Source organism: Dendropsophus ebraccatus, chromosome 14 (assembly GCF_027789765.1).
Source record: "Dendropsophus ebraccatus isolate aDenEbr1 chromosome 14, aDenEbr1.pat, whole genome shotgun sequence".
Taxonomy (NCBI): Eukaryota; Metazoa; Chordata; class Amphibia; order Anura; family Hylidae; genus Dendropsophus; species Dendropsophus ebraccatus.
The window spans coordinates 77760846-77785142 of record NC_091467.1 but is presented as its reverse complement, the minus strand read 5'-3'; the positions used below and the strand labels follow the sequence as shown (position 1 = coordinate 77785142).

The window sequence follows — 24297 nt, the reverse complement described above, 5'->3', positions numbered from 1 at the left end:
AAATGAAAGCAGTAATCCTATTGGTTGCTAAGGCTCCAACTGCCGTGTCTGCTGCAGCTAATTATATCACCTGTGTGTGCAGTGAGGAGATTTTCCCATTCATCTCTATGGAGCGCCTCTCTTTCCCCTCCCCCTCCCCTCCTGTACATCTGGCGGGGACGGGACCTTCGCAATAACCTTCCCGGGCACCCAATGTATCTGTGGGCCAAATTTGGGGTCAAACAGTTCAGGCGTTTGGAAGTCTATAGAGGACGGACAGACGGACAGACAGACAGAAGGACAGACAGACAGACAGAAGGACAGACGGACAGAAGGACAGACAGACAGAAGGACAGACAGACAGAAGGACAGACAGACAGAAGGACAGACAGACAGAAGGACAGACAGACAGAAGGACAGACAGACAGAAGGACAGACAGACAGAAGGACAGACAGACAGAAGGACAGACAGACAGAAGGACAGACAGACAGAAGGACAGACAGACAGAAGGACAGACAGACAGAAGGACAGACAGACAGAAGGACAGACAGACAGAAGGACAGACAGACAGACAGACAGACAGACAGACTTTGATTTTTATTATATAGATAGGCAGAGGTGTAGCTAGGCTCTCCTGCACTGGGGGCAAACATTCAATTTGGCGCCCCCCGTATGCGCAGTAAGCACAGGGGGGCCCATGTATGTATGTATATGTATATATATATATATATATTTTTTTTTTTACGGTACAAACACACTTGGCGTATCCGCAGCGAGTTTCTTGCTGCTAATACGTAGTGAAACTCGCTGCAGATCCCATCCCTGTTTACTCAATGGCAGAAGCAAGCAGGAGCGGGGACCCGGTAATGTATAGTATCCGGCAGCCGGCAAAGCTTCCTGATCTATCTCCAGTGTGACCCCCAGTGTAATGTGGTTCTATGGTGCCGTCTCCTAATGCACAGCTACGCTCAGCAGGAGAGTTGATGGAACCTCGGGAAATCCTAGGTTCTATAGAACTCGAACATTCACAAACCTGCCGTATTAGATTGGTGATTCCTTCCCGGTCCGTGGGGAAGGAGGAGACTGCCCGGCTATTACCTAGGATGAATCCCAGAATTCCAGTCAGTACCCAGGCACTCTCCTCCTTCCCCACGGACCGGGAAGACTTTAGCAATCTAATGCGGCAGGTTTGTGAATGTTCGAGTTCAATTGAACCTAGGATTTCCAGAGGTTCCATCAACTCCACTGAGCAGTGGAGACAACAGCAGTAACACCCCCAGTAAGGTATCCCGTCACCCCCAGTAAGGTATCCCGTCACCTCCAGTAAGGTATCCCGTCACCCCCAGTAAGGTATCCCGTCACCTCCAGTAAGGTATCCCGTCACCCCCAGTAAGGTATTCCGTCACCTCCAGTAAGGTTTCCCGTCACCCCCAGTAAGGTATTCCGTCACCTCCAGTAAGGTATCCCGTCACCTCCAGTAAGGTATCCCGTCACCTCCAGTAAGGTATCCCGTCACCTCCAGTAAGGTATCCCGTCACCCCCAGTAAGGTATCCCGTCACCTCCAGTAAGGTATCCCGTCAACCCCAGTAAGGTATCCCGTCACCTCCAGTAAGGTATCCCGTCACCTCCAGTAAGGTATCCCGTCACCTCCAGTAAGGTATCCCGTCACCTCCAGTAAGGTATCCCGTCACCTCCAGTAAGGTATCCCGTCACCTCCAGTAAGGTATTCCGTCACCTCCAGTAAGGTATCCCGTCACCTCCAGTAAGGTATCCCGTCACCTCCAGTAAGGTATTCCGTCACCTCCAGTAAGGTATTCCGTCACCTCCAGTAAGGTCCATCACCTCCAGTAAGGTATAATGTCACCTCCAGTAAGGTATTCCGTCACCTCCAGTAAGGTATTCCATCACCTCCAGTAAGGTATCCCGTCACCCCCAGTAAGGTATAATGTCACCTTCAGTAAGGTATTCCGTCACCTCCAGTAAGGTATTCCATCACCTCCAGTAAGGTATTCCGTCACCCCCAGTAAGGTATTCCATCAAATCCAGTAAGGTATCCCGTCACCCCCAGTAAGGTATTCCATCACCTCCAGTAAGGTATTCCGTCACCTCCAGTAAGGTCCATCACCTCCAGTAAGGTATCCCATCACCTCCAGTAAGGTATCCCGTCACCCCCAGTAAAGTATCCCGTCACCCCCAGTAAGGTATCCCGTCACCTCCAGTAAGGTCTCCCGTCACCTCCAGTAAGGTATCCCGTCACCTCCAGTAAGGTATCCCGTCACCTCCAGTAAGGTATCCCGTCACCTCCAGTAAGGTATCCCGTCACCTCCAGTAAGGTATCCCGTCACCTCCAGTAAGGTATCCCGTCACCTCCAGTAAGGTATCCCGTCACCTCCAGTAAGGTATCCCGTCACCTCCAGTAAGGTATCCCGTCACCTCCAGTAAGGTATCCCGTCACCTCCAGTAAGGTATCCCGTCACCTCCAGTAAGGTATCCCGTCACCTCCAGTAAGGTATCCCGTCACCTCCAGTAAGGTATTCCGTCACCTCCAGTAAGGTATCCCGTCACCTCCAGTAAGGTATCCCGTCACCTCCAGTAAGGTATTCCGTCACCTCCAGTAAGGTATTCCGTCACCTCCAGTAAGGTCCATCACCTCCAGTAAGGTATAATGTCACCTCCAGTAAGGTATTCCGTCACCTCCAGTAAGGTATTCCGTCACCTCCAGTAAGGTATCCCGTCACCCCCAGTAAGGTATAATGTCACCTTCAGTAAGGTATTCCGTCACCTCCAGTAAGGTATTCCGTCACCCCCAGTAAGGTATTCCATCAAATCCAGTAAGGTATCCCGTCACCCCCAGTAAGGTATTCCATCACCTCCAGTAAGGTATTCCGTCACCTCCAGTAAGGTCCATCACCTCCAGTAAGGTATCCCATCACCTCCAGTAAGGTATCCCGTCACCCCCAGTAAGGTATCCCGTCACCTCCAGTAAGGTATCCCGTCACCTCCAGTAAGGTATCCCGTCACCTCCAGTAAGGTATCCCGTCACCTCCAGTAAGGTATTCCGTCACCTCCAGTAAGGTTTCCCGTCACCTCCAGTAAGGTATCCCATCACCTCCAGTAAGGTATTCCGTCACCTCCAGTAAGGTATCCCGTCACCTCCAGTAAGGTATCCCGTCACCTCCAGTAAGGTTTCCCATCACCTCCAGTAAGGTATTCCGTCACCTCCAGTAAGGTATCCCGTCACCTCCAGTAAGGTGTTCCGTCACCCCCAGTAAGGTATCCCGTCACCTCCAGTAAGGTGTTCCGTCACCCCCAGTAAGGTATTCCGTCACCTCCAGTAAGGTATTCCGTCACCTCCAGTAAGGTATTCCGTCACCTCCAGTAAGGTATTCCGTCACCTCCAGTAAGGTATTCCGTCACCTCCAGTAAGGTATTCCGTCACCTCCAGTAAGGTATCCCGTCACCTCCAGTAAGGTATCCCGTCACCTCCAGTAAGGTTTCCCGTCACCTCCAGTAAGGTATTCCGTCAACTCCAGTAAGGTATCCCGTCACCTCCAGTAAGGTATCCCGTCACCTCCAGTAAGGTGTTCCGTCACCCCCAGTAAGGTATTCCGTCACCTCCAGTAAGGTCCATCACCATATTCAAAATAGAAATAATTTAGAAAAATGACTCTTGTATCATGGTCGCTGTATATACAGATACAGGTGCTTTATAGATTGGTGTAGGGAACCTCGGCTCTCCAGCTGCTGCAAAACTACAACTCCCATCATACATGGACAAAGCTGAAACTTTGGCTGTCCAGACATGATGGGAGTTGTAGTTCTACAACAGCTGGAGAGCCAAGGTTCCCTACCCCTGCAGATAGTAGGTAAGGTTTATATTAATGTGATATATATATTTGGAGAGGGCAGTTATTAAGGGGTTAAGTATGAAATAATGTACAACCAGACCAGACCCCTAAATAAACACTGGACCCAACTCTCTTATGTGTCTCCCCCCCATCCCAGACAAGTGTCACCCTGTACCCCCCTGCCCTCCTCCCCACACTGTGCACCCCTGATTGTCCTCCCCTTCCCACACACTTGTATCTTCTTTCTTCCTCCTCCATAGTGCAGTGTACATACAGGACCTGCGGAGACATCATAGTCACATGTCAAGGTCCTTCACCATCTCTTTATTGTACTGTCTGCCGGCTGCTGTTTAGCCCTAATTTGCGCAAAATCGCGGTAAAAACGCAGCGATTTTGCGCAAATTATAGCTAAACAGCAGCCAGGAGACGGTACAGTATGGGAAATAGCTCTGCTGATCAAGTAATAATCGTCCCCTGTCTCCTCACACTGACAGAGGGCCGGACGCTTCCAGGCTGCCTCATCCACTGTCATCCTCTCTCTGCTCCCTGTGATGACGCCCCCCCTGGTCTCTGCGCCCAGGGCAGCTGCCCCCCTTGCCCCCCCCAGCTACGGCCCTGGTATAGGGGTAGCTCTCTCTATCTATATCATAAAAATGAAAGTCTGTCTGTCTGTCTGTCCCATATAGACTTCCAAACACCTGAACCGTTTGACCCCAAATTTGGCACACAGATACGTTGGGTGCCCGGGAAGGTTAGAGCGAAGGTCCCGTCCCCGCCAGATGTACAGGAGGGGAGGGGGAGGGGAAGACCGCCCCATAGAAATGAATGGGAAAATCTCCACACTGCACACACAGGTGATATAATTAGCTGCAGCTCTGCCCAGCAGTAATGGCAGTTGGAGGCCTCAGCAACCAATAGGATTACTACTTTCATTTTCACAGGGAGCAATGGTTGCTAGCGCAGCTGCCTCACAACATCCACAAAAATAACTGGTAGACCCCCTACTCCATCTATACAGTACATGTATATACAGGGCACGACAGGTATACAGGACCCCCTACTCCATCTATACAGTACAGGTATACAGAACCCCCTACTCCAACTATACAGTACATGTATACAGGACCCCCTACTCCATCTATACAGTACATGTATATACAGGGCCCCCTACTCCATCTATACAGTACATGTATACAGGAAAGTATTACCAGCTGCTGCTGCCCTAAGCACTAAAGCTGAGGATGCCCCATCCTCACTCACCAATAAGCATCAGGATAGGTAAACTGGTAGATAATAGCTCCAGAGGTCACATTTAACACCGCTATATCAGACCTGACCAATACCACCACACTGTGACTGGATAACACCGCCATACCAGACGTGACCAATACCGCCATACTGTGACTGGATAACACCGCTATACCAGACCTGACCAATACCGCCACACTACGACTGGATAACACCGCCATAAAAGACCTGACCAATACCGCCATACTGTGACTGGATAACACCGCCATACCAGACCTGACCGATACCGCCATACTGTGACTGGATAACACCGCCATACCAGACGTGACCAATACCGCCATACTGTGACTGGATAACACCGCTATACCAGACCTGACCAATACCGCCACACTACGACTGGATAACACCGCCATAAAAGACCTGACCAATACCGCCATACTGTGACTGGATAACACTGCCATACCAGACCTGGCCAATACTACCATACCCCCCTTCGAAAAGACACTAGATTTTCTGGCAAGTCTGAACAGGAGGTTGAAGACTAGAAAAATAAAAAAAAATAAAAAGTTGTTTCCTTCCCCCTGCTCCCTGGTGCTGCCCCATGCAAGGTGCTGCCCTAGGCAGACCACGAGTGCCTAATGGTAAATACGACCCTGCAGGTATACAGGACACTACAGGTATACAGGACCCCAAAACTATACACTACAGGTGCACGGGACCTCCACCAACTATACACTACAGGTATACAGGACCTCCACCAACTAAATACTACAGGTATACAGCACCCCCACCAACTCTATACTACAGGTACACAGGACCCAAAACTATACACTACAGGTATACAGGACCCCAAAACTATACACTACAGGTTTACAGGACCCCAAAACTATACACTACAGGTTTACAGGACCCCAAACTATACACTACAGGTATACAGGACCTCCACCAACTCTACACTACAGGTATACAGAACCTCCACCGACTATATACTACAGGTATACAGGACCTAAAACTATACACTACAGGTATACAGGACATAAAACTATACACTACAGGTATACATGAACTCCACCAACTATATACTACAGGTATACAGGACCCCAAAACTATACACTACAGGTATACAGGACCTCCACCAACTCTATACTACAGGTATACAGGACCCTCAAACTATACAGTACAGGTATACAGGACCCCTGAACTATATACTACAGAACACTAAAGGTATACAGGACCCCCAAGACTATACACTACAGGTATACAGGACCCCAAACTATACACTACAGGTTTACAGGACCCCAAAACTATACACTACAGGTATACAGGACCTCCACTAACTATATACTACAGGAGTACAGGACCCTCAAACTATACACTACAGGTATACAGGACCCCCGAACTATATACTTCAGGTATACAAGATCTTCACCAACCCTATACTAAAGGTATACAGAACCTCCATCAACTATATACTACAGGTATACAGGACCCCAAAACTATACACTACAGGTATACAGGACCTCCACCAACTATATACTACAGGTATACAGCACCTCCACCAACTTTATACTACAAATATCCAGGACCACCAAACTTTACACTACAGGTATACAAGACCTCTACCAACTATAAACTACAGGTACACAGGACCCCCAAACTATACACTACAGGTATACAGGACCCCCGAACTATATACTACAGGTATACAAAACCTCCACCATCTATACACTACAGGTATTCAGCACCTTTAAACTATAAACTACAGGTATAGAAGACCTCCATCAACTATACATTACAGGTATACAGCACCTTCACCAATTATATATTACAGGAATACAGGACCCCCAACTATACACTGCTGGTATACAGGACCTCCCTCAACTATACACTACAGGTATACAGCCCCCGACCCAACTACACACAACAGGTATACAGGACCCCCTCAACTATACACTACAGGTATACAGCCCCACTCACCCCCAACTATACACAACAGGTATACAGGACGGATGTTTGACGTTTTTAGATTATTTCTAATGTGCATAAGCTACAATTTACATAAACAGTGCAGAATTGTCGGGTATATAGGGACATATAGGGCTACTGGCAATTTCCCCTTAAACAAAAAAAAAAAAACAAGGACATAGATTGGCCTCCTGGGCACCTTAGAATAAATACCCGGGCAGCGGGTACATTTTCTAACATATATACATTATATAAATATATATTAGTGTAGGGGTAGCTCTCTATATATACATACATTAAGGGGGTACCTCTCTTTATATACATACTGTATAGGGGTATCTCTCTCTTTCATATATATATATATATATATATATATATATATATATATATATATATATATACATATACACACACATACATTCAGTATGGGGGTACCTCTCTATACACATTCAGTATGGGGGTACCTCTCTATATACATACAGTATGGGGGTACCTCTCTATATACATACAGTATGGGGGTACCTCTCTATATACATACAGTATGGGGGTACCTCTCTATATACATACAGTATGGGGGTACCTCTCTATATACATACAGTATGGGGGTACCTCTCTATATACATACAGTATGGGGGTACCTCTCTATATACATACAGTATGGGGGTACCTCTCTATATACATACAGTATGGGGGTACCTCTCTATATACATACAGTATGGGGGTACCTCTCTATATACATACAGTATGGGGGTACCTCTCTATATACATACAGTATGGGGGTACCTCTGTATATATACACAGTATGGGGGTACCTCTGTATATATACACAGTATGGGGGTACCTCTGTATATATACAGTATGGGGGTACCTCACTGTATACATACAGTTTGAGGGTACCTCTCTCTGTATACATACAGTATGGGGGTACCTCTCTCTGTATACATACAGTATGGGGGTACCTCTCTCTGTATACATACAGTATGGGGGTACCTCTCTCTGTATACATACAGTATGGGGGTACCTCTCTGTATACATACAGTATGGGGGTACCTTTCTCTGTATACATACAGTATGGGGGTACCTCTCTCTGTATACATACAGTATGGGGGTACCTCTCTCTGTATACATACAGTATGGGGGTACCTCTCTATATATATACCGTATGGGGGTACCTCTCTTTCTGTATACATACAGTATGGGGGTACCTCTCTCTATATACATACAGTATGGGGGTATCTCTCTCTATATACATACAGTATGGGGGTATCTCTCTCTATATACATACAGTATGGGGGTATCTCTCTATATACATACAGTATGGGGGTACCTCTCTATATATACACATACAGTATGGGGGTACCTCTCTCTATATACATATAGTATGGGGGTATCTATATATACCGTATGGGGGTACCTCTCTCTATATACATACAGTATGGGGGTACCTCTCTCTATATACATACAGTATGGGGGTACCTCTCTCTATATACATACAGTATGGGGGTACCTCTCTCTGTATACATACAGTATGGGGGTAGCTCTCTCTATATACATACAGTATAGGGGTACCTCTCTGTATACATACAGTATAGAGGTATCTTTATATACCGTATGGGGGTACCTCTCTCTATATATATACAGTATGGGGGTATCTCTCTCTATATACATACAGTATGGGGGTACCTATATATATATATATATATATATATAGTATGGGGGTATCTATAAATACCGTATGGGGGTACCTCTTTCTATATACATACAGTATGGGGGTACCTCTTTCTATATACATACAGTATGGGGGTACTTCTCTCTCTATATATATACCGTATGGGGGTACCCCGAGGACGCAGCAGGATGATGACCCCCTCACCTCTTACCTTCAGTAACCACTTGTTGTAGAAAGTGATGCCAATAGAGAAGAAGTAGTAGAAAAGGACGAGGCCGACAGTCAGGAGACTCTTCCCCATCAGGGCCCAGCACGGTGACGCCATCCTCCTCCGTCTACCAGCATCGGGGGCAGGGGGGGGCTGTGAGCAGAAACGAGAAGATGGACGAGACTCTGGTGTTATAGACAATCATCTAAGCCTGGATACACCCCCACCACCACAACCACAACAACCGGGTGACACTGCCACCACCGCAACCACAACAACCGGGTGACACTGCCACCACCGCAACCACAACAACCGGGTGACACTGCCACCACCGCAACCACAACAACCGGGTGACACTGCCACCACCGCAACCACAACAACCGGGTGACACTGCCACCACCGCAACCACAACAACCGGGTGACACTGCCACCACCGCAACCACAACAACCGGGTGACACTGCCACCACCGCAACCACAACCGGGTGACACTGCCACAAACGCAACCACAACAACCGGGTGACACTGCCACCACCACAACAACCGGGTGACACTGCCACCACCGCAACCACAACAACCGGGTGACACTGCCACCACCGCAACCACAACCGGGTGACACTGCCACAAACGCAACCACAACAACCGGGTGACACTGCCACCACCGCAACCACAACCGGGTGACACTGCCACCACCGCAACCACAACCGGGTGACACTGCCACCACCGCAACCACAACCGGGTGACACTGCCACAAACGCAACCACAACAACCGGGTGACACTGCCACCACCGCAACCACAACCGGGTGACACTGCCACCACCGCAACCACAACAACCGGGTGACACTGCCACCACCGCAACCACAACAACCGGGTGACACTGCCACCACCGCAACCACAACAACCAGGTGACACTGCCACCACCGCAACCACTGGGTGACACCGCCACCACCACCAGCTTACACTGCGACCACAACAATCGGGTTACACTGCGACCACAACAACCGGGTTACACTGCGACCAACGTAACCACAACAACAGGGTTACACCGCGACCACAACAACCTGGTGACACCCACACCACCGCAACCAGGATACACCTCCACCATAACAGCCCCCCTCTATTCACAGACACCCCTACACAAAGTGGCCCCTCACCCACCCTCTATACAAAATGCCCCCTCCCCCTAAACATAGTCACCCCTACACACAATTCCCCCTCACCCCCCCTATACACAGTCACCCCTACACACAGTGCCCCCTCACCCCCCTATACACAGTCACCCCCATACACAGTGCCCCCTCACCTCCTATACACAGTCACCCCTACACACAGTGCCCTCTCACCCCCCCTATACACAGTCACCCCTACACACAGTGCCCCCTCACCCCCTATACACAGTCACCCCCTATACACAGTGCCCCCTCACCTCCTATACACAGTCACCCCTACACACAGTGCCCCCTCACCTCCTATACACAGTCACCCCTACACACAGTGCCCCCTCACCTCCTATACACAGTCACCCCCTATACACAGTGCCCCCTCACCCCCTATACACAGTCACCCCCTATACACAGTGCCCCCTCACCCCCCTATACACAGTCACCCCTGCACACAGTGCCCCCTCCCCCTATACACAGTGCCCCCTCACCTCCTATACACAGTCACCCCTACACACAGTGCCCCCTCACCCCCCTATACACAGTCACCCCCTACACACAGTGCCCCCTCACCCCCCTATACACAGTCACCCCTGCACACAGTGCCCCCTCCCCCTATACACAGTGCCCCCTCACCTCCTATACACAGTCACCCCTACACACAGTGCCCCCTCACCCCCCTATACACAGTCACCGCTACACACAGTGCCCCCTCACCCCCCTATACACAGTCACCGCTACACACAGTGCCACCTCACCCCCCCTATACACAGTCACCCCTACACACAGTGCCCCCTCCCCCTACACAAAGTGCCCCCTCACCCCCTATACACAGTCACCCCTACACACAGTGCCCCCAACCCCCTATACACAGTCACCCCTACACACAGTGCCCCCTCCCCCTATACACAGTCACCCCTACACACAGTGCCCCTTCACCCCCTATACACAGTGCCCCCTACACACAGTGCCCCTTCACCCCCTATACACAGTCACCCCTACACACAGTGCCCCCTCACCCCCCCTATACACAGTCACCCCTACACACAGTGCCCCCTCCCCCTATACACAGTCACCCCTACACACAGTGCCCCCTCCCCCTATACACAGTCACCCCTACACACAGTGCCCTCTCACCCCCCCTATACACAGTCACCCCTACACACAGTGCCCCCTCCCCCTATACACAGTCACCCCTACACACAGTGCCCCCTCAACCCCTATACACAGTCACCCCTACACACAGTGCCCCCTCCCCCTATACACAGTCACCCCTACACACAGTGCCCCCTCACCCCCTATACACAGTCACCCCTACACACAGTGCCCCCTCACTTCCTATACACAGTCACCCCTACACACAGTGCCCCCTCACCCCCCTATACAGTCACCCCTACACACAGTGCCCCCTCACCCCCCTATACAGTCACCCCTACACACAGTGCCCCCTCACCCCCTATACACAGTCACCCCTACACACAGTGCCCCCTCACTTCCTATACACAGTCACCCCTACACACAGTGCCCCCTCACCCCCTATACACAGTCACCCCTACACACAGTGCCCCCTCACTTCCTATACACAGTCACCCCTACACACAGTGCCCCCTCACCCCCTATACACAGTCACCCCTACACAGTGCCCCCTCACCCCCTATACACAGTCACCCCTACACACAGTGCCCCCTCCCCCTATACACAGTCACCCCTACACACAGTGCCCCCTCACCCCCTATACACAGTCACCCCTACACACAGTGCCCCCTCACCCCTACACACAGTGCCCCCTCACCCTCCTATACACAGTCACCCCTACACACAGTGCCCCCTCACCCCCTATACACAGTCACCCCTACACACAGTGCCCCCTCACCCCCTATACACAGTCACCCCTACACACAGTGCCCCCTCACCCTCCTATACACAGTCACCCCTACACACAGTGCCCCCTCCCCCTATACACAGTCACCCCTACACACAGTGCCCCCTCACCCTCCTATACACAGTCACCCCTACACACAGTGCCCCCTCCCCCTATACACAGTCACCCCTACACACAGTGCCCCCTCCCCCTATACACAGTCACCCCTACACACAGTGCCCCCTCACCCTCCTATACACAGTCACCCCTACACACAGTGCCCCCTCCCCCTATACACAGTCACCGCTACACACAGTGCCCCCTCCCCCTACACACAGTGCCCCCTCACCTCCTATACACAGTCACCCCTACACACAGTGCCCCCTCCCCCTACACACAGTGCCCCCTCACCCCCTATACACAGTCACCCCTACACACAGTGCCCCCTCACCTCCTATACACAGTCACCCCTACACACAGTGCCCCCTCCCCCTACACACAGTGTCCCCTCACCTCCTATACACAGTCACCCCTACACACAGTGCCCCCTCCCCCTATACACAGTCACCCCTACACACAGTGCCCCCTCCCCCTACACACAGTGCCCCCTCACCCCCTATACACAGTCACCCCTACACACAGTGCCCCCTCACCTCCCCCCCCCCCCTCCACGGTCTCTGCCACAGAGTGCAGCTATGAATGGAGCTGACCACCTACCTATAATCAGTGTCGGCCCAAACCTGAGCCCGAGTCTGCCCCCCCGAACAGTGCGGCCGGAAGGGGCCCCAATACCAGCAAGAGAATCACTACATAACGTGTCAGCAAAGCGTCCCGTCCTCCAGCGTCTCTAATCTGAGTGATCGATGCCCCGAGAGCGATCAGAGTCCACTGATCCCTCCGCACATCAGCCGCAGATCCACAGATTCTCTGCCCTATCTGGACGGACCACCCAGAGAGACCGGACCACCCAGAGACGACACACCACCAGGAGCAACCGGACCACCCAGAGAGACCGGACCACCCAGAGACGACACACCACCAGGAGCAACTGGACCACCCAGAGAGACCGGACCACCCAGAGACGACACACCACCAGGAGCAACCGGACCACCCAGAGAGACCGGACCACCCAGAGACGACACACCACCAGGAGCAACCGGACCACCCAGAGAGACCGGACCACCCAGAGACGACACACCACCAGGAGCAACCGGACCACCCAGAGAGACCGGACCACCCAGAGACGACACACCACCAGGAGCAACCGGACCACCCAGAGAGACCGGACCACCCAGAGACGACACACCACCAGGAGCAACCGGACCACCCAGAGAGACCGGACCACCCAGAGACGACACACCACCAGGAGCAACCGGACCACCCAGAGAGACCGGACCACCCAGAGACGACACACCACCAGGAGCAACCGGACCACCCAGAGAGACAGGACCACCCTGAGAAGACACACCACCAGGAACAACCGGACCACCCAGAGAGACCGGACCACCCAGAGACGACACACCACCAGGAGCAACCGGACCACCCAGAGAGACCGGACCACCCAGAGACGACACACCACCAGGAGCAACCGGACTACCCAGAGGGGACACAACACCCAGAGAGACCAGACCACGTGGAGCGACCGGACTACCCAGAGACGACACACCACTAGGAGCAACCGGACCACCCAGAGAGACCGGACCACCAGGAGCAACTGGACCACCCAGAGAGACCGGACCACCAGGAGCAACCGGACCACCAGGAGCAACCGGACCACCCAGAGACAACACACCACCAGGAGCAACCGGACCACCCGGAGAGACCGGACCACCAGGAGAGACCGGACCACCCAGAGACGACACACCACCAGGAGCAACCAGACCACCCAGAGAGACCGGACCACCAGGAGAGACCGGACTACGTAGAGAGACCGGACCACCCAGAGAGACCGGACCACCCAGAGAGACCGGACCACCCAGAGAGACCGGACCACCCAGAGAGACCGGACCACCCAGAGGGGACACACTACCCGGAGCAACTGGACCACCTGGAGAGACCGGACCACCCAGAGACGACACACCACCTGGAGCAACCGGACCACCAGGAGAGACCGGACTACCCAGAGAGATCGAACCACCAGGAGAGACCGGACTACCCAGAGAGATCGGACCACCCTGAGCAACCGGACTACCCAGAGGGGACACCCTTCCCGGAGCAACTGGACCACCCAGAGACGACACATCACCAGGAGAGACTAAACCACCCGGAAAGGACACACTACCCGGAGAGACCGGACCACCCAGAGGGGACACACCACCCAGAGCAACCGGAGCCCCCAGAGCAGCCGGACCACCAGGAGGGGATACACCACCCAGAGCAACCGGACCACCCGGAGGGGACACACCACCAGGAGAGACCGGACCACTCAGAGGGGACACACCACCCGGAACAACTGGACCACCCAGTAGGGACACACCACCTGGAACAATCGGACCACTCAGAGAGACCGGACCACTCAGAGAGACCGGACCACCCAGAGAGACCGGACCACCCAGAGAGACCGGACCATCCAGAGAGACTGAACTACCCGAGGGGACACTCCACCCAGAGAGACCGGACCACCCTGAGCGGTTATATGGGACTACAACCCTCAGTCTCCTCCTTGCACACCAGGAGATCGCACCACCACCAGTCTGTGGACTTACTGCAGTTACCCCACCACCACCAGGTGACTCTGGACTTACCCCCAGGGTCTGAAGTTACCCCACCACCACCAGGTGACTCTGGACTTACCCCCGCGGTCTGCAGTTACCCCACCACCACCAGGTGACTCTGGACTTACCCCCGCGGTCTGCAGTTACCCCACCACCACCAGGTGACTCTGGACTTACCCCTGCGGTCTGCAGTTACCCCACCACCACCAGGTGACTCTGGACTTACCCCCGGGGTCTGCAGTTACCCCCCCACCAGGTGTCTCTGGACTTACCCCCGCGGTCTGCAGTTACCCCACCACCACGTGACTCTGGACTTACCCCCGCGGTCTGCAGTTACCCCACCACCACCAGGTGACTCTGGACTTACCCCCGCGGTCTGCAGTTACCCCACCACCACCAGCTGTCTCTGGACTTACCCCCGCGGTCTGCAGTTACCCCACCACCACCAGGTGACTCTGGACTTACCCCCGCGGTCTGCAGTTACCCCACCACCACCAGGTGACTCTGGACTTACCCCTGCGGTCTGCAGTTACCCCACCACCACCAGGTGACTCTGGACTTACCCCCGCGGTCTGCAGTTACCCCACCACCACCACCAGGTGACTCTGGACTTACCCCCGCGGTCTGCAGTTACCCCACCACCACCAGGTGACTCTGGACTTACCCCCGCGGTCTGCAGTTACCCCACCACCACCAGGTGACTCTGGACTTACCCACGCGGTCTGCAGTTACCCCACCACCACCAGGTGACTCTGGACTTACCCCCGCGGTCTGCAGTTACCCCACCACCACCAGGTGACTCTGGACTTACCCCCGCGGTCTGCAGTTACCCCACCACCACCAGGTGACTCTGGACTTACCCCCGCGGTCTGCAGTTACCCCACCACCACCACCAGGTGACTCTGGACTTACCCCCGCGGTCTGCAGTTACCCCACCACCACCAGGTGACTCTGGACTTACCCCTGCGGTCTGCAGTTACTCCTCTGGCAGGTTTAGTGGTTCCTTAGTGCCTGGGGGGGGCGGGGTTCCTACACTCAGTGTCAGATGGGCGTTGCCCCTACCGTCAGTGCCTGGGGGCGGGGCTCCTACCCTTAACGTCAGATGGGCGGGGCTCCTACCCTCAGGGGCTCCGCAGTCTGTATTGCTCACACTGTGAGGACTGGACATTAGATTGTAAGCTCTTTGTCACCATTTCTGTAACAGATGGGAGGCGGTAATGTCAGAGAATGAGAGGAGCGATAGGTGGAGCCAGAGACCAGGACGGGGGGTCCCCACACTGCGCCGCCCCCCGGACACCACGCTACCTCCTGCACTTACGGAGCTTTCGTTATCTAAGACGTGGCTCATGGCGCAGAGCATGCTGGGAGGGCTCAGTGACGTCACCCAAGGCGTCCTGCTCCGGCCGCCATCTTGGTAGAGGCATCACACCCGCTAGACGCTTCCTGACAGGGATCTGTGTGTGGTGACAGTCATGGCTGCCGTCTCTCCGGTAACTCGGCATTCTGGGAGATTTAAAACCACATGTACGGAAAGTTCACTGCGCGATCAGCCTGCAGTACTATCAGTCACGTGACCGCCCATAGCGACCAATCAGATTCCAACTTTCACTTTTAAGCATTGAAAAAAAAGAAAGAAAGCTGGAGTCTGGTTGTTATCAGCAACTGCATCACTGGGCCCTGTAAAGGGGAACTCCAGACATTCAGGGTGTGGGACTGCACAGAGATTAATCACCCCATGTGACAGCCCTCTCAGCCAATCACTGACTGAAGCAGAAGGACGCAGGGGCCTAGCAGGCTGTCACATGACCCCAAGGAGAGCAGGTCAGGTGTGATCTGTGGCTACAACCAGGAAGGACTCTGGATGCAGGACTCAGAGATGTCCCCATACACCCCAGTGCCCCCCCTCCCATACATCCCAGTACCCCCCCTCCCATACACCCCAGTACCCCCCCTCCCATACACCCCAGTGCCCCCCCTCCCATACACCCCAGTGCCCCCCCTCCCATACATCCCAGTCCCCTCCCATACATCCCAGTGCCCCCCCTCCCATACATCCCAGTGCCCCCCCTCCCATACATCCCAGTGCCCCCCCCTCCCATACATCCCAGTGCCCCCCCTCCCATACATCCCAGTGCCCCCCCTCCCATACATCCCAGTGCCCCCCCTCCCATACATCCCAGTGCCCCCCCCCTCCCATACATCCCAGTGCCCCCCCTCCCATACATCCCAGTACCCCCCTCCCATACATCCCAGTGCCCCCCCCTCCCATACATCCCAGTGCCCCCCCTCCCATACATCCCAGTGCCCCCCCTCCCATACATCCCAGTACCCCCTTTCCCATACATCCCAGTGCCCCCTCATACACCCCAGTGCCCCCCCTCCCATACATCCCAGTGCCCCCCTCCCATACATCCCAGTGCCCCCCCTCCCACACATCCCAGTGCCCCCCCTCCCACACATCCCAGTGCCCCCCCTCCCATACACCCCAATGCCCCCCCTCCCATACACCCCAATGCCCCCCCTCCCATACATCCCAGTGCCCCCCCTCCCATACATCCCAGTGCCCCCCCTACCATACATCCCAGTCCCCTCCCATACATCCCAGTGCCCCCCCCTCCCATACACCCCAGTGCCCCCCCTCCCATACACCCCAGTGCCCCCCCCTCCCATACATCCCAGTGCCCCCCCTCCCATACACCCCAGTGCCCCCCCTCCCAATAATCCCAGTGCCCCCTCATACACCCCAGTGCCCCCCCTCCCAATAATCCCAGTGCCCCCTCATACACCCCAGTGCCCCCCCTACCATACATCCCAGTCCCCTCCCATACATCCCAGTGCCCCCCCCTCCCATACACCCCAGTGCCCCCCCCTCCCATACATCCCAGTGCCCCCCCTCCCATACACCCCAGTGCCCCCTCTCCCATACACCCCAGTGCCCCCTCATACATCCCAGTGCCCCCCCCTCCCATACACCCCAGTGCCCCCTCTCCCATACACCCCAGTGCCCCCTCATACATCCCAGTGCCCCCCCCTCCCATACATCCCAGTGCCCCCCCTCCCATACATCCCAGTGCCCCCCCTCCCATACATCCCAGTCCCCTCCCATACATCCCAGTGCCCCCCCTCCCATACACCCCAGTGCCCCCCCTCCCATACACCCCAGTGCCCCCCCTCCCATACATCCCAGTGCCCCCCCTCCCATACATCCCAGTGCCCCCTCATACATCCCAGTGCCCCCCCTCCCATACACCCCAGTGCCCCCTCATACATCCCAGTGCCCCCCCCTTCCCATACATCCCAGTGCCCCCCCTCCCATACCCCCCAGTGCCCCCCTCCCATACATCCCAGTGCCCCCCCTCCCAATAATCCCAATGCCCCCTCATACACCCCAGTGCCCCCCCTCCCATACACCCCAGTGCCCCCTCATACATCCCAGTGCCCCCCTCCCATACATCCCAGTGCCCCCCCTCCATACATCCCAGTCCCCTCCCATACATCCCAGTGCCCCCCTCCCATACATCTCAGTGCCCCCCTCCCATACATCCCAGTGCCCCCCCTCCCATACATCTCAGTGCCCCCCTCCCATACATCCCAGTGCCCCCCCTCCCATACATCCCAGTGCCCCCCATACATCCCAGTATCCCCTTTCCCATACATCCCAGTGCCCCCTCATACACCCCAGTGCCCCCCCTCCCATACATCCCAGTGCCCCCCCTCCCAATAATCCCAGTGCCCCCTCATACACCCCAGTGCCCCCCCTACCATACATCCCAGTCCCCTCCCATACATCCCAGTGCCCCCCCCTCCCATACACCCCAGTGCCCCCCCTCCCATACACCCCAGTGCCCCCCCTCCCATACATCCCAGTGTCCCCCCTCCCATACACCCCAGTGCCCCCTCATACATCCCAGTGCCCCCCCTCCCATACATCCCAGTCCCCCCCCCCTCCCATACACCCCAGTGCCCCCCCTCCCATACATCCCAGTGCCCCCTCTCCCATACACCACAGTGCCCCCTCATACATCCCAGTGCCCCCCCCTCCCATACATCCCAGTGCCCCCCCTCCCATACATCCCAGTGCCCCCCCTCCCATACATCCCAGTCCCCTCCCATACATCCCAGTGCCCCCCCTCCCATACACCCCAGTGCCCCCTCATACATCCCAGTGCCCCCCCTCCCATACATCCCAGTGCCCCCTCATACATCCCAGTGCCCCTCCTCCCATACACCCCAGTGCCCCCTCATACATCCCAGTGCCCCCCCCCCTTCCCATACATCCCAGTCCCCTCCAATACATCCCAGTGCCCCCCTCCCATACATCCCAGTGCCCCCTCATACATCCCAGTGCCCCCTCATACATCCCAGTGCCCCTCCTCCCATACACCCCAGTGCCCCCTCATACATCCCAGTGCCCCCCCCTTCCCATACATCCCAGTCCCCTCCAATACATCCCAGTGCCCCCCTCCCATACATCCCAGTGCCCCCCTCCCATACCCCCCAGTGCCCCCCTCCCATACATCCCAGTGCCCCCCCTCCCAATAATCCCAATGCCCCCTCATACACCCCAGTGCCCCCCCTCCCATACACCCCAGTGCCCCCCTCCCATACATCCCAGTGCCCCCCCTCCATACATCCCAGTGCCCCCCTCCCATACATCTCAGTGCCCCCCTCCCATACATCCCAGTGCCCCCCCTCCCATACATCCCAGTGCCCCCCATACATCCCAGTACCCCCTTTCCCATACATCCCAGTGCCCCCTCATACACCCCAGTGCCCCCCCTCCCATACATCCCAGTGCCCCCCCTCCCATACATCCCAGTGCCCCCCTCCCATACATCCCAGTGCCCCCCTCCCATACATCCCAGTGCCCCCCCTCTCACACATCCCAGTGCCCCCCCTCCCACACATCCCAGTGCCCCCCCTCCCATACATCCCAGTGCCCCCCCTCCCACACATCCCAGTGCCCTCCCTCCCATACACCCCAGTGCCCCCCCTCCCATACATCCCAGTGCCCCCCCTCCCATACATCCCAGTGCCCCCCCTCCCATACATCCCAGTGCCCTCCCTCCCATACACCCCAGTGCCCCCCCCTCCCATACACCCCAGTGCCCCCTCATACATCCCAGTGCCCCCCCTCCCATACACCCCAGTGCCCCCTCATACATCCCAGTGCCCCCCCCTTCCCATACATCCCAGTGCCCCCCCCTTCCCATACATCCCAGTGCCCCCCCTCCCATACCCCCCAGTGCCCCCCTCCCATACATCCCAGTGCCCCCCCTCCCAATAATCCCAATGCCCCCTCATACACCCCAGTGCCCCCCCTCCCATACATCCCAGTCCCCTCCCATACATCCCAGTCCCCTCCCATACATCCCAGTGCCCCCTCCCATACACCCCAGTGCCCCCCCTCCCATACACCCCAGTGCCCCCCCTCCCATACACCCCAGTGCCCCCTCATACATCCCAGTGCCCCCCCCTTCCATACATCCCAGTCAATCCGCTCTATCTGTAGTATGTGACACTGTAGCCCCCCAGCTCCTCCTCTCCATGCTCCGCTCTATCTGTAGTATGTGACACTGTAGCCCCCCAGCTCCTCCTCTCCATGCTCCGCTCTATCTGTATGTGACACTGTAGCCCCCCAGCTCCTCCTCTCCATGCTCCGCTCTATCTGTAGTATGTGACACTGTAGCCCCCCAGCTCCTCCTCTCCATGCTCCGCTCTATCTGTATGTGACACTGTAGCCCCCCAGCTCCTCCTCTCCATGCTCCGCTCTATCTGTAGTATGTGACACTGTAGCCCCCCCAGCTCCTCCTCTCCATGCTCCGCTCTATCTGTATGTGACACTGTAGCCCCCCAGCTCCTCCTCTCCATGCTCCGCTCTATCTGTATGTGACACTGTAGCCCCCCAGCTCCCCCTCTCCATGCTCCGCTCTATCTGTAGTATGTGACACTGTAGCCCCCCAGCTCCTCCTCTCCATGCTCCGCTCTATCTGTATGTGACACTGTAGCCCCCCAGCTCCTCCTCTCCATGCTCCGCTCTATCTGTATGTGACACTGTAGCCCCCCAGCTCCCCCTCCTCTCCATGCTCCGCTCTATCTGTATGTGACACTGTAGCCCCCCAGCTCCTCCTCTCCATGCTCCGCTCTATCTGTAGTATGTGACACTGTAGCCCCCCAGCTCCTCCTCTCCATGCTCCGCTCTATCTGTAGTATGTGACACTGTAGCCCCCCAGCTCCCCCTCTCCATGCTCCGCTCTATCTGTAGTATGTGACACTGTAGCCCCCCAGCTCCTCCTCTCCATGCTCCGCTCTATCTGTATGTGACACTGTAGCCCCCCAGCTCCTCCTCTCCATGCTCCGCTCTATCTGTATGTGACACTGTAGCCCCCCAGCTCCTCCTCTCCATGCTCCTCTCTATCTGTATGTGACACTGTAGCCCCCCAGCTCCTCCTCTCCATGCTCCGCTCTATCTGTATGTGACACTGTAGCCCCCCCAGCTCCTCCTCCCCATGCTCCGCTCTATCTGTAGTATGTGACACTGTAGCCCCCCAGCTCCTCCTCTCCATGCTCCGCTCTATCTGTATGTGACACTGTAGCCCCCCAGCTCCTCCTCTCCATGCTCCGCTCTATCTGTATGTGACACTGTAGCCTCCAGCTCCTCTTCTCCATGCTCCGCTCTATCTGTATGTGACACTGTAGCCCCCCAGCTCCTCCTCTCCATGCTCCGCTCTATCTGTAGTATGTGACACTGTAGCCCCCCAGCTCCTCCTCTCCATGCTCCGCTCTATCTGTATGTGACACTGTAGCCCCCAGCTCCTCCTCTCCATGCTCCGCTCTATCTGTATGTGACACTGTAGCCCCCCAGCTCCTCCTCTCCATGCTCCGCTCTATCTGTAGTATGTGACACTGTAGCCCCCCAGCTCCTCCTCTCCATGCTCCGCTCTATCTGTATGTGACACTGTAGCCCCCCAGCTCCTCCTCTCCATGCTCCGCTCTATCTGTAGTATGTGACACTGTAGCCCCCCAGCTCCTCCTCTGAATGCTCTGCTCTATCTGTATGTGACACTGTAGCCCCCCAGCTCCTCCTCTCCATGCTCCGCTCTATCTGTATGTGACACTGTAGCCCCCCAGCTCCTCCTCTCCATGCTCCGCTCTATCTGTATGTGACACTGTAGCCCCCCAGCTCCTCCTCTCCATGCTCCGCTCTATCTGTATGTGACACTGTAGCCCCCCAGCTCCTCCTCTCCATGCTCCGCTCTATCTGTATGTGACACTGTAGCCCCCCAGCTCCTCCTCTCCATGCTCCGCTCTATCTGTATGTGACACTGTAGCCCCCCAGCTCCTCCTCTCCATGCTCCGCTCTATCTGTAGTATGTGACACTGTAGCCCCCCAGCTCCTCCTCTCCATGCTCCGCTCTATCTGTATGTGACACTGTAGCCCCCCAGCTCCTCCTCTCCATGCTCCGCTCTATCTGTATGTGACACTGTAGCCCCCAGCTCCTCCTCTCCATGCTCCGCTCTATCTGTATGTGACACTGTAGCCCCCCAGCTCCCCCTCTCCATGCTCCGCTCTATCTGTAGTATGTGACACTGTAGCCCCCCAGCTCCTCCTCTTCGTGCTCCGCTCTATCTGTATGTGACACTGTAGCCCCCCAGCTCCTCCTCTCCATGCTCCGCTCTATCTGTATGTGACACTGTAGCCCCCCAGCTCCCCCTCTCCATGCTCCGCTCTATCTGTATGTGACACTGTAGCCCCCCAGCTCCTCCTCTCCATGCTCCGCTCTATCTGTATGTGACACTGTAGCCCCCCAGCTCCTCCTCTCCATGCTCCGCTCTATCTGTATGTGACACTGTAGCCCCCCAGCTCCTCCTCTCCATGCTCCGCTCTATCTGTAGTATGTGACACTGTAGCCCCCCAGCTCCCCCTCTCCATGCTCCGCTCTATCTGTAGTATGTGACACTGTAGCCCCCCAGCTCCTCCTCTCCATGCTCCGCTCGATCTGTAGTATGTGACACTGTAGCCCCCCAGCTCCTCCTCTCCATGCTCCGCTCTATCTGTATGTGACACTGTAGCCCCCCAGCTCCTCCTCTCCATGCTCCGCTCTATCTGTAGTATGTGACACTGTAGCCCCCCAGCTCCTCCTCTCCATGCTCCGCTCTATCTGTAGTATGTGACACTGTAGCCCCCCCAGCTCCTCCTCTCCATGCTCCGCTCTATCTGTAGTATGTGACACTGTAGCCCCCCAGCTCCTCCTCTTCATGCTCCGCTCTATCTGTATGTGACACTGTAGCCCCCCAGCTCCTCCTCTCCATGCTCCGCTCTATCTGTATGTGACACTGTAGCCCCCCAGCTCCTCCTCTCCATGCTCCGCTCTATCTGTATGTGACACTGTAGCCCCCAGCTCCTCCTCTCCATGCTCCGCTCTATCTGTATGTGACACTGTAGCCCCCCAGCTCCTCCTCTCCATGCTCCGCTCTATCTGTATGTGACACTGTAGCCCCCCAGGTCCCCCTCTCCATGCTCCGCTCTATCTGTATGTGACACTGTAGCCCCCCAGCTCCCCCTCTCCATGCTCCGCTCTATCTGTAGTATGTGACACTGTAGCCCCCCAGCTCCCCCTCTCCATGCTCCGCTCTATCTGTATGTGACACTGTAGCCCCCCAGCTCCTCCTCTCCATGCTCCGCTCTATCTGTAGTATGTGACCCTGTAGCCCCCCAGCTCCTCCTCTCCATGCTCCGCTCTATCTGTAGTATGTGACACTGTAGCCCCCCAGCTCCTCCTCTCCATGCTCCGCTCTATCTGTAGTATGTGACACTGTAGCCCCCCAGCTCCTCCTCTCCATGCTCCGCTCTATCTGTATGTGACACTGTAGCCCCCCAGCTCCTCCTCTCCATGCTCCGCTCTATCTGTATGTGACACTGTAGCCCCCCAGCTCCCCCTCTCCATGCTCCGCTCTATCTGTATGTGACACTGTAGCCCCCCAGCTCCTCCTCTCCATGCTCCGCTCTATCTGTATGTGACACTGTAGCCCCCCAGCTCCTCCTCTCCATGCTCCGCTCTATCTGTAGTATGTGACACTGTAGCCCCCCAGCTCCCCCTCTCCATGCTCCGCTCTATCTGTATGTGACACTGTAGCCCCCCAGCTCCCCCTCCTCTCCATGCTCCGCTCTATCTGTATGTGACACTGTAGCCCCCCAGCTCCTCCTCTCCATGCTCCGCTCTATCTGTATGTGACACTGTAGCCCCCCAGCTCCCCCTCTCCATGCTCCGCTCTATCTGTATGTGACACTGTAGCCCCCCAGCTCCTCCTCTCCATGCTCCGCTTTATCTGTATGTGACACTGTAGCCCCCCCAGCTCCTCCTCTCCATGCTCCGCTCTATCTGTAGTATGTGACACTGTAGCCCCCAGCTCCTCCTCTCCATGCTCCGCTCTATCTGTAGTATGTGACACTGTAGCCCCCCAGCTCCCCCTCTCCATGCTCCGCTCTATCTGTATGTGACACTGTAGCCCCCCAGCTCCTCCTCTCCATGCTCCGCTCTATCTGTAGTATGTGACACTGTAGCCCCCCAGCTCCCCCTCTCCATGCTCCGCTCTATCTGTATGTGACACTGTAGCCCCCCAGCTCCCCCTCTCCATGCTCC

At 55.7% G+C, this 24297-nt stretch overlaps 1 protein-coding gene across 2 annotated transcripts in view; it reads right to left on the bottom strand.

Annotated features, from left to right (window-relative positions):
- Positions 1-16012, bottom strand: part of SLC35C2 (solute carrier family 35 member C2) — a 57386-nt gene extending 41374 nt beyond the window's left edge. Inside the window, exons 1-2 of one of the 2 annotated variants that reach the window (XM_069952535.1) lie at positions 15615-16012; positions 8923-9072 (exon numbers count right to left, since the gene is read on the bottom strand). In XM_069952535.1, coding sequence (XP_069808636.1) covers positions 8923-9036 — 114 coding nt within the window. In that variant the 5' untranslated portion in view covers positions 9037-9072; positions 15615-16012. Of the gene's footprint in view, positions 1-8922; positions 9073-12656; positions 12881-15614 lie in introns of those variants that run through there. The other variant, XM_069952536.1, reaches the window with a different exon arrangement.
- Positions 16013-24297: the final 8285 nt, after the last annotated feature.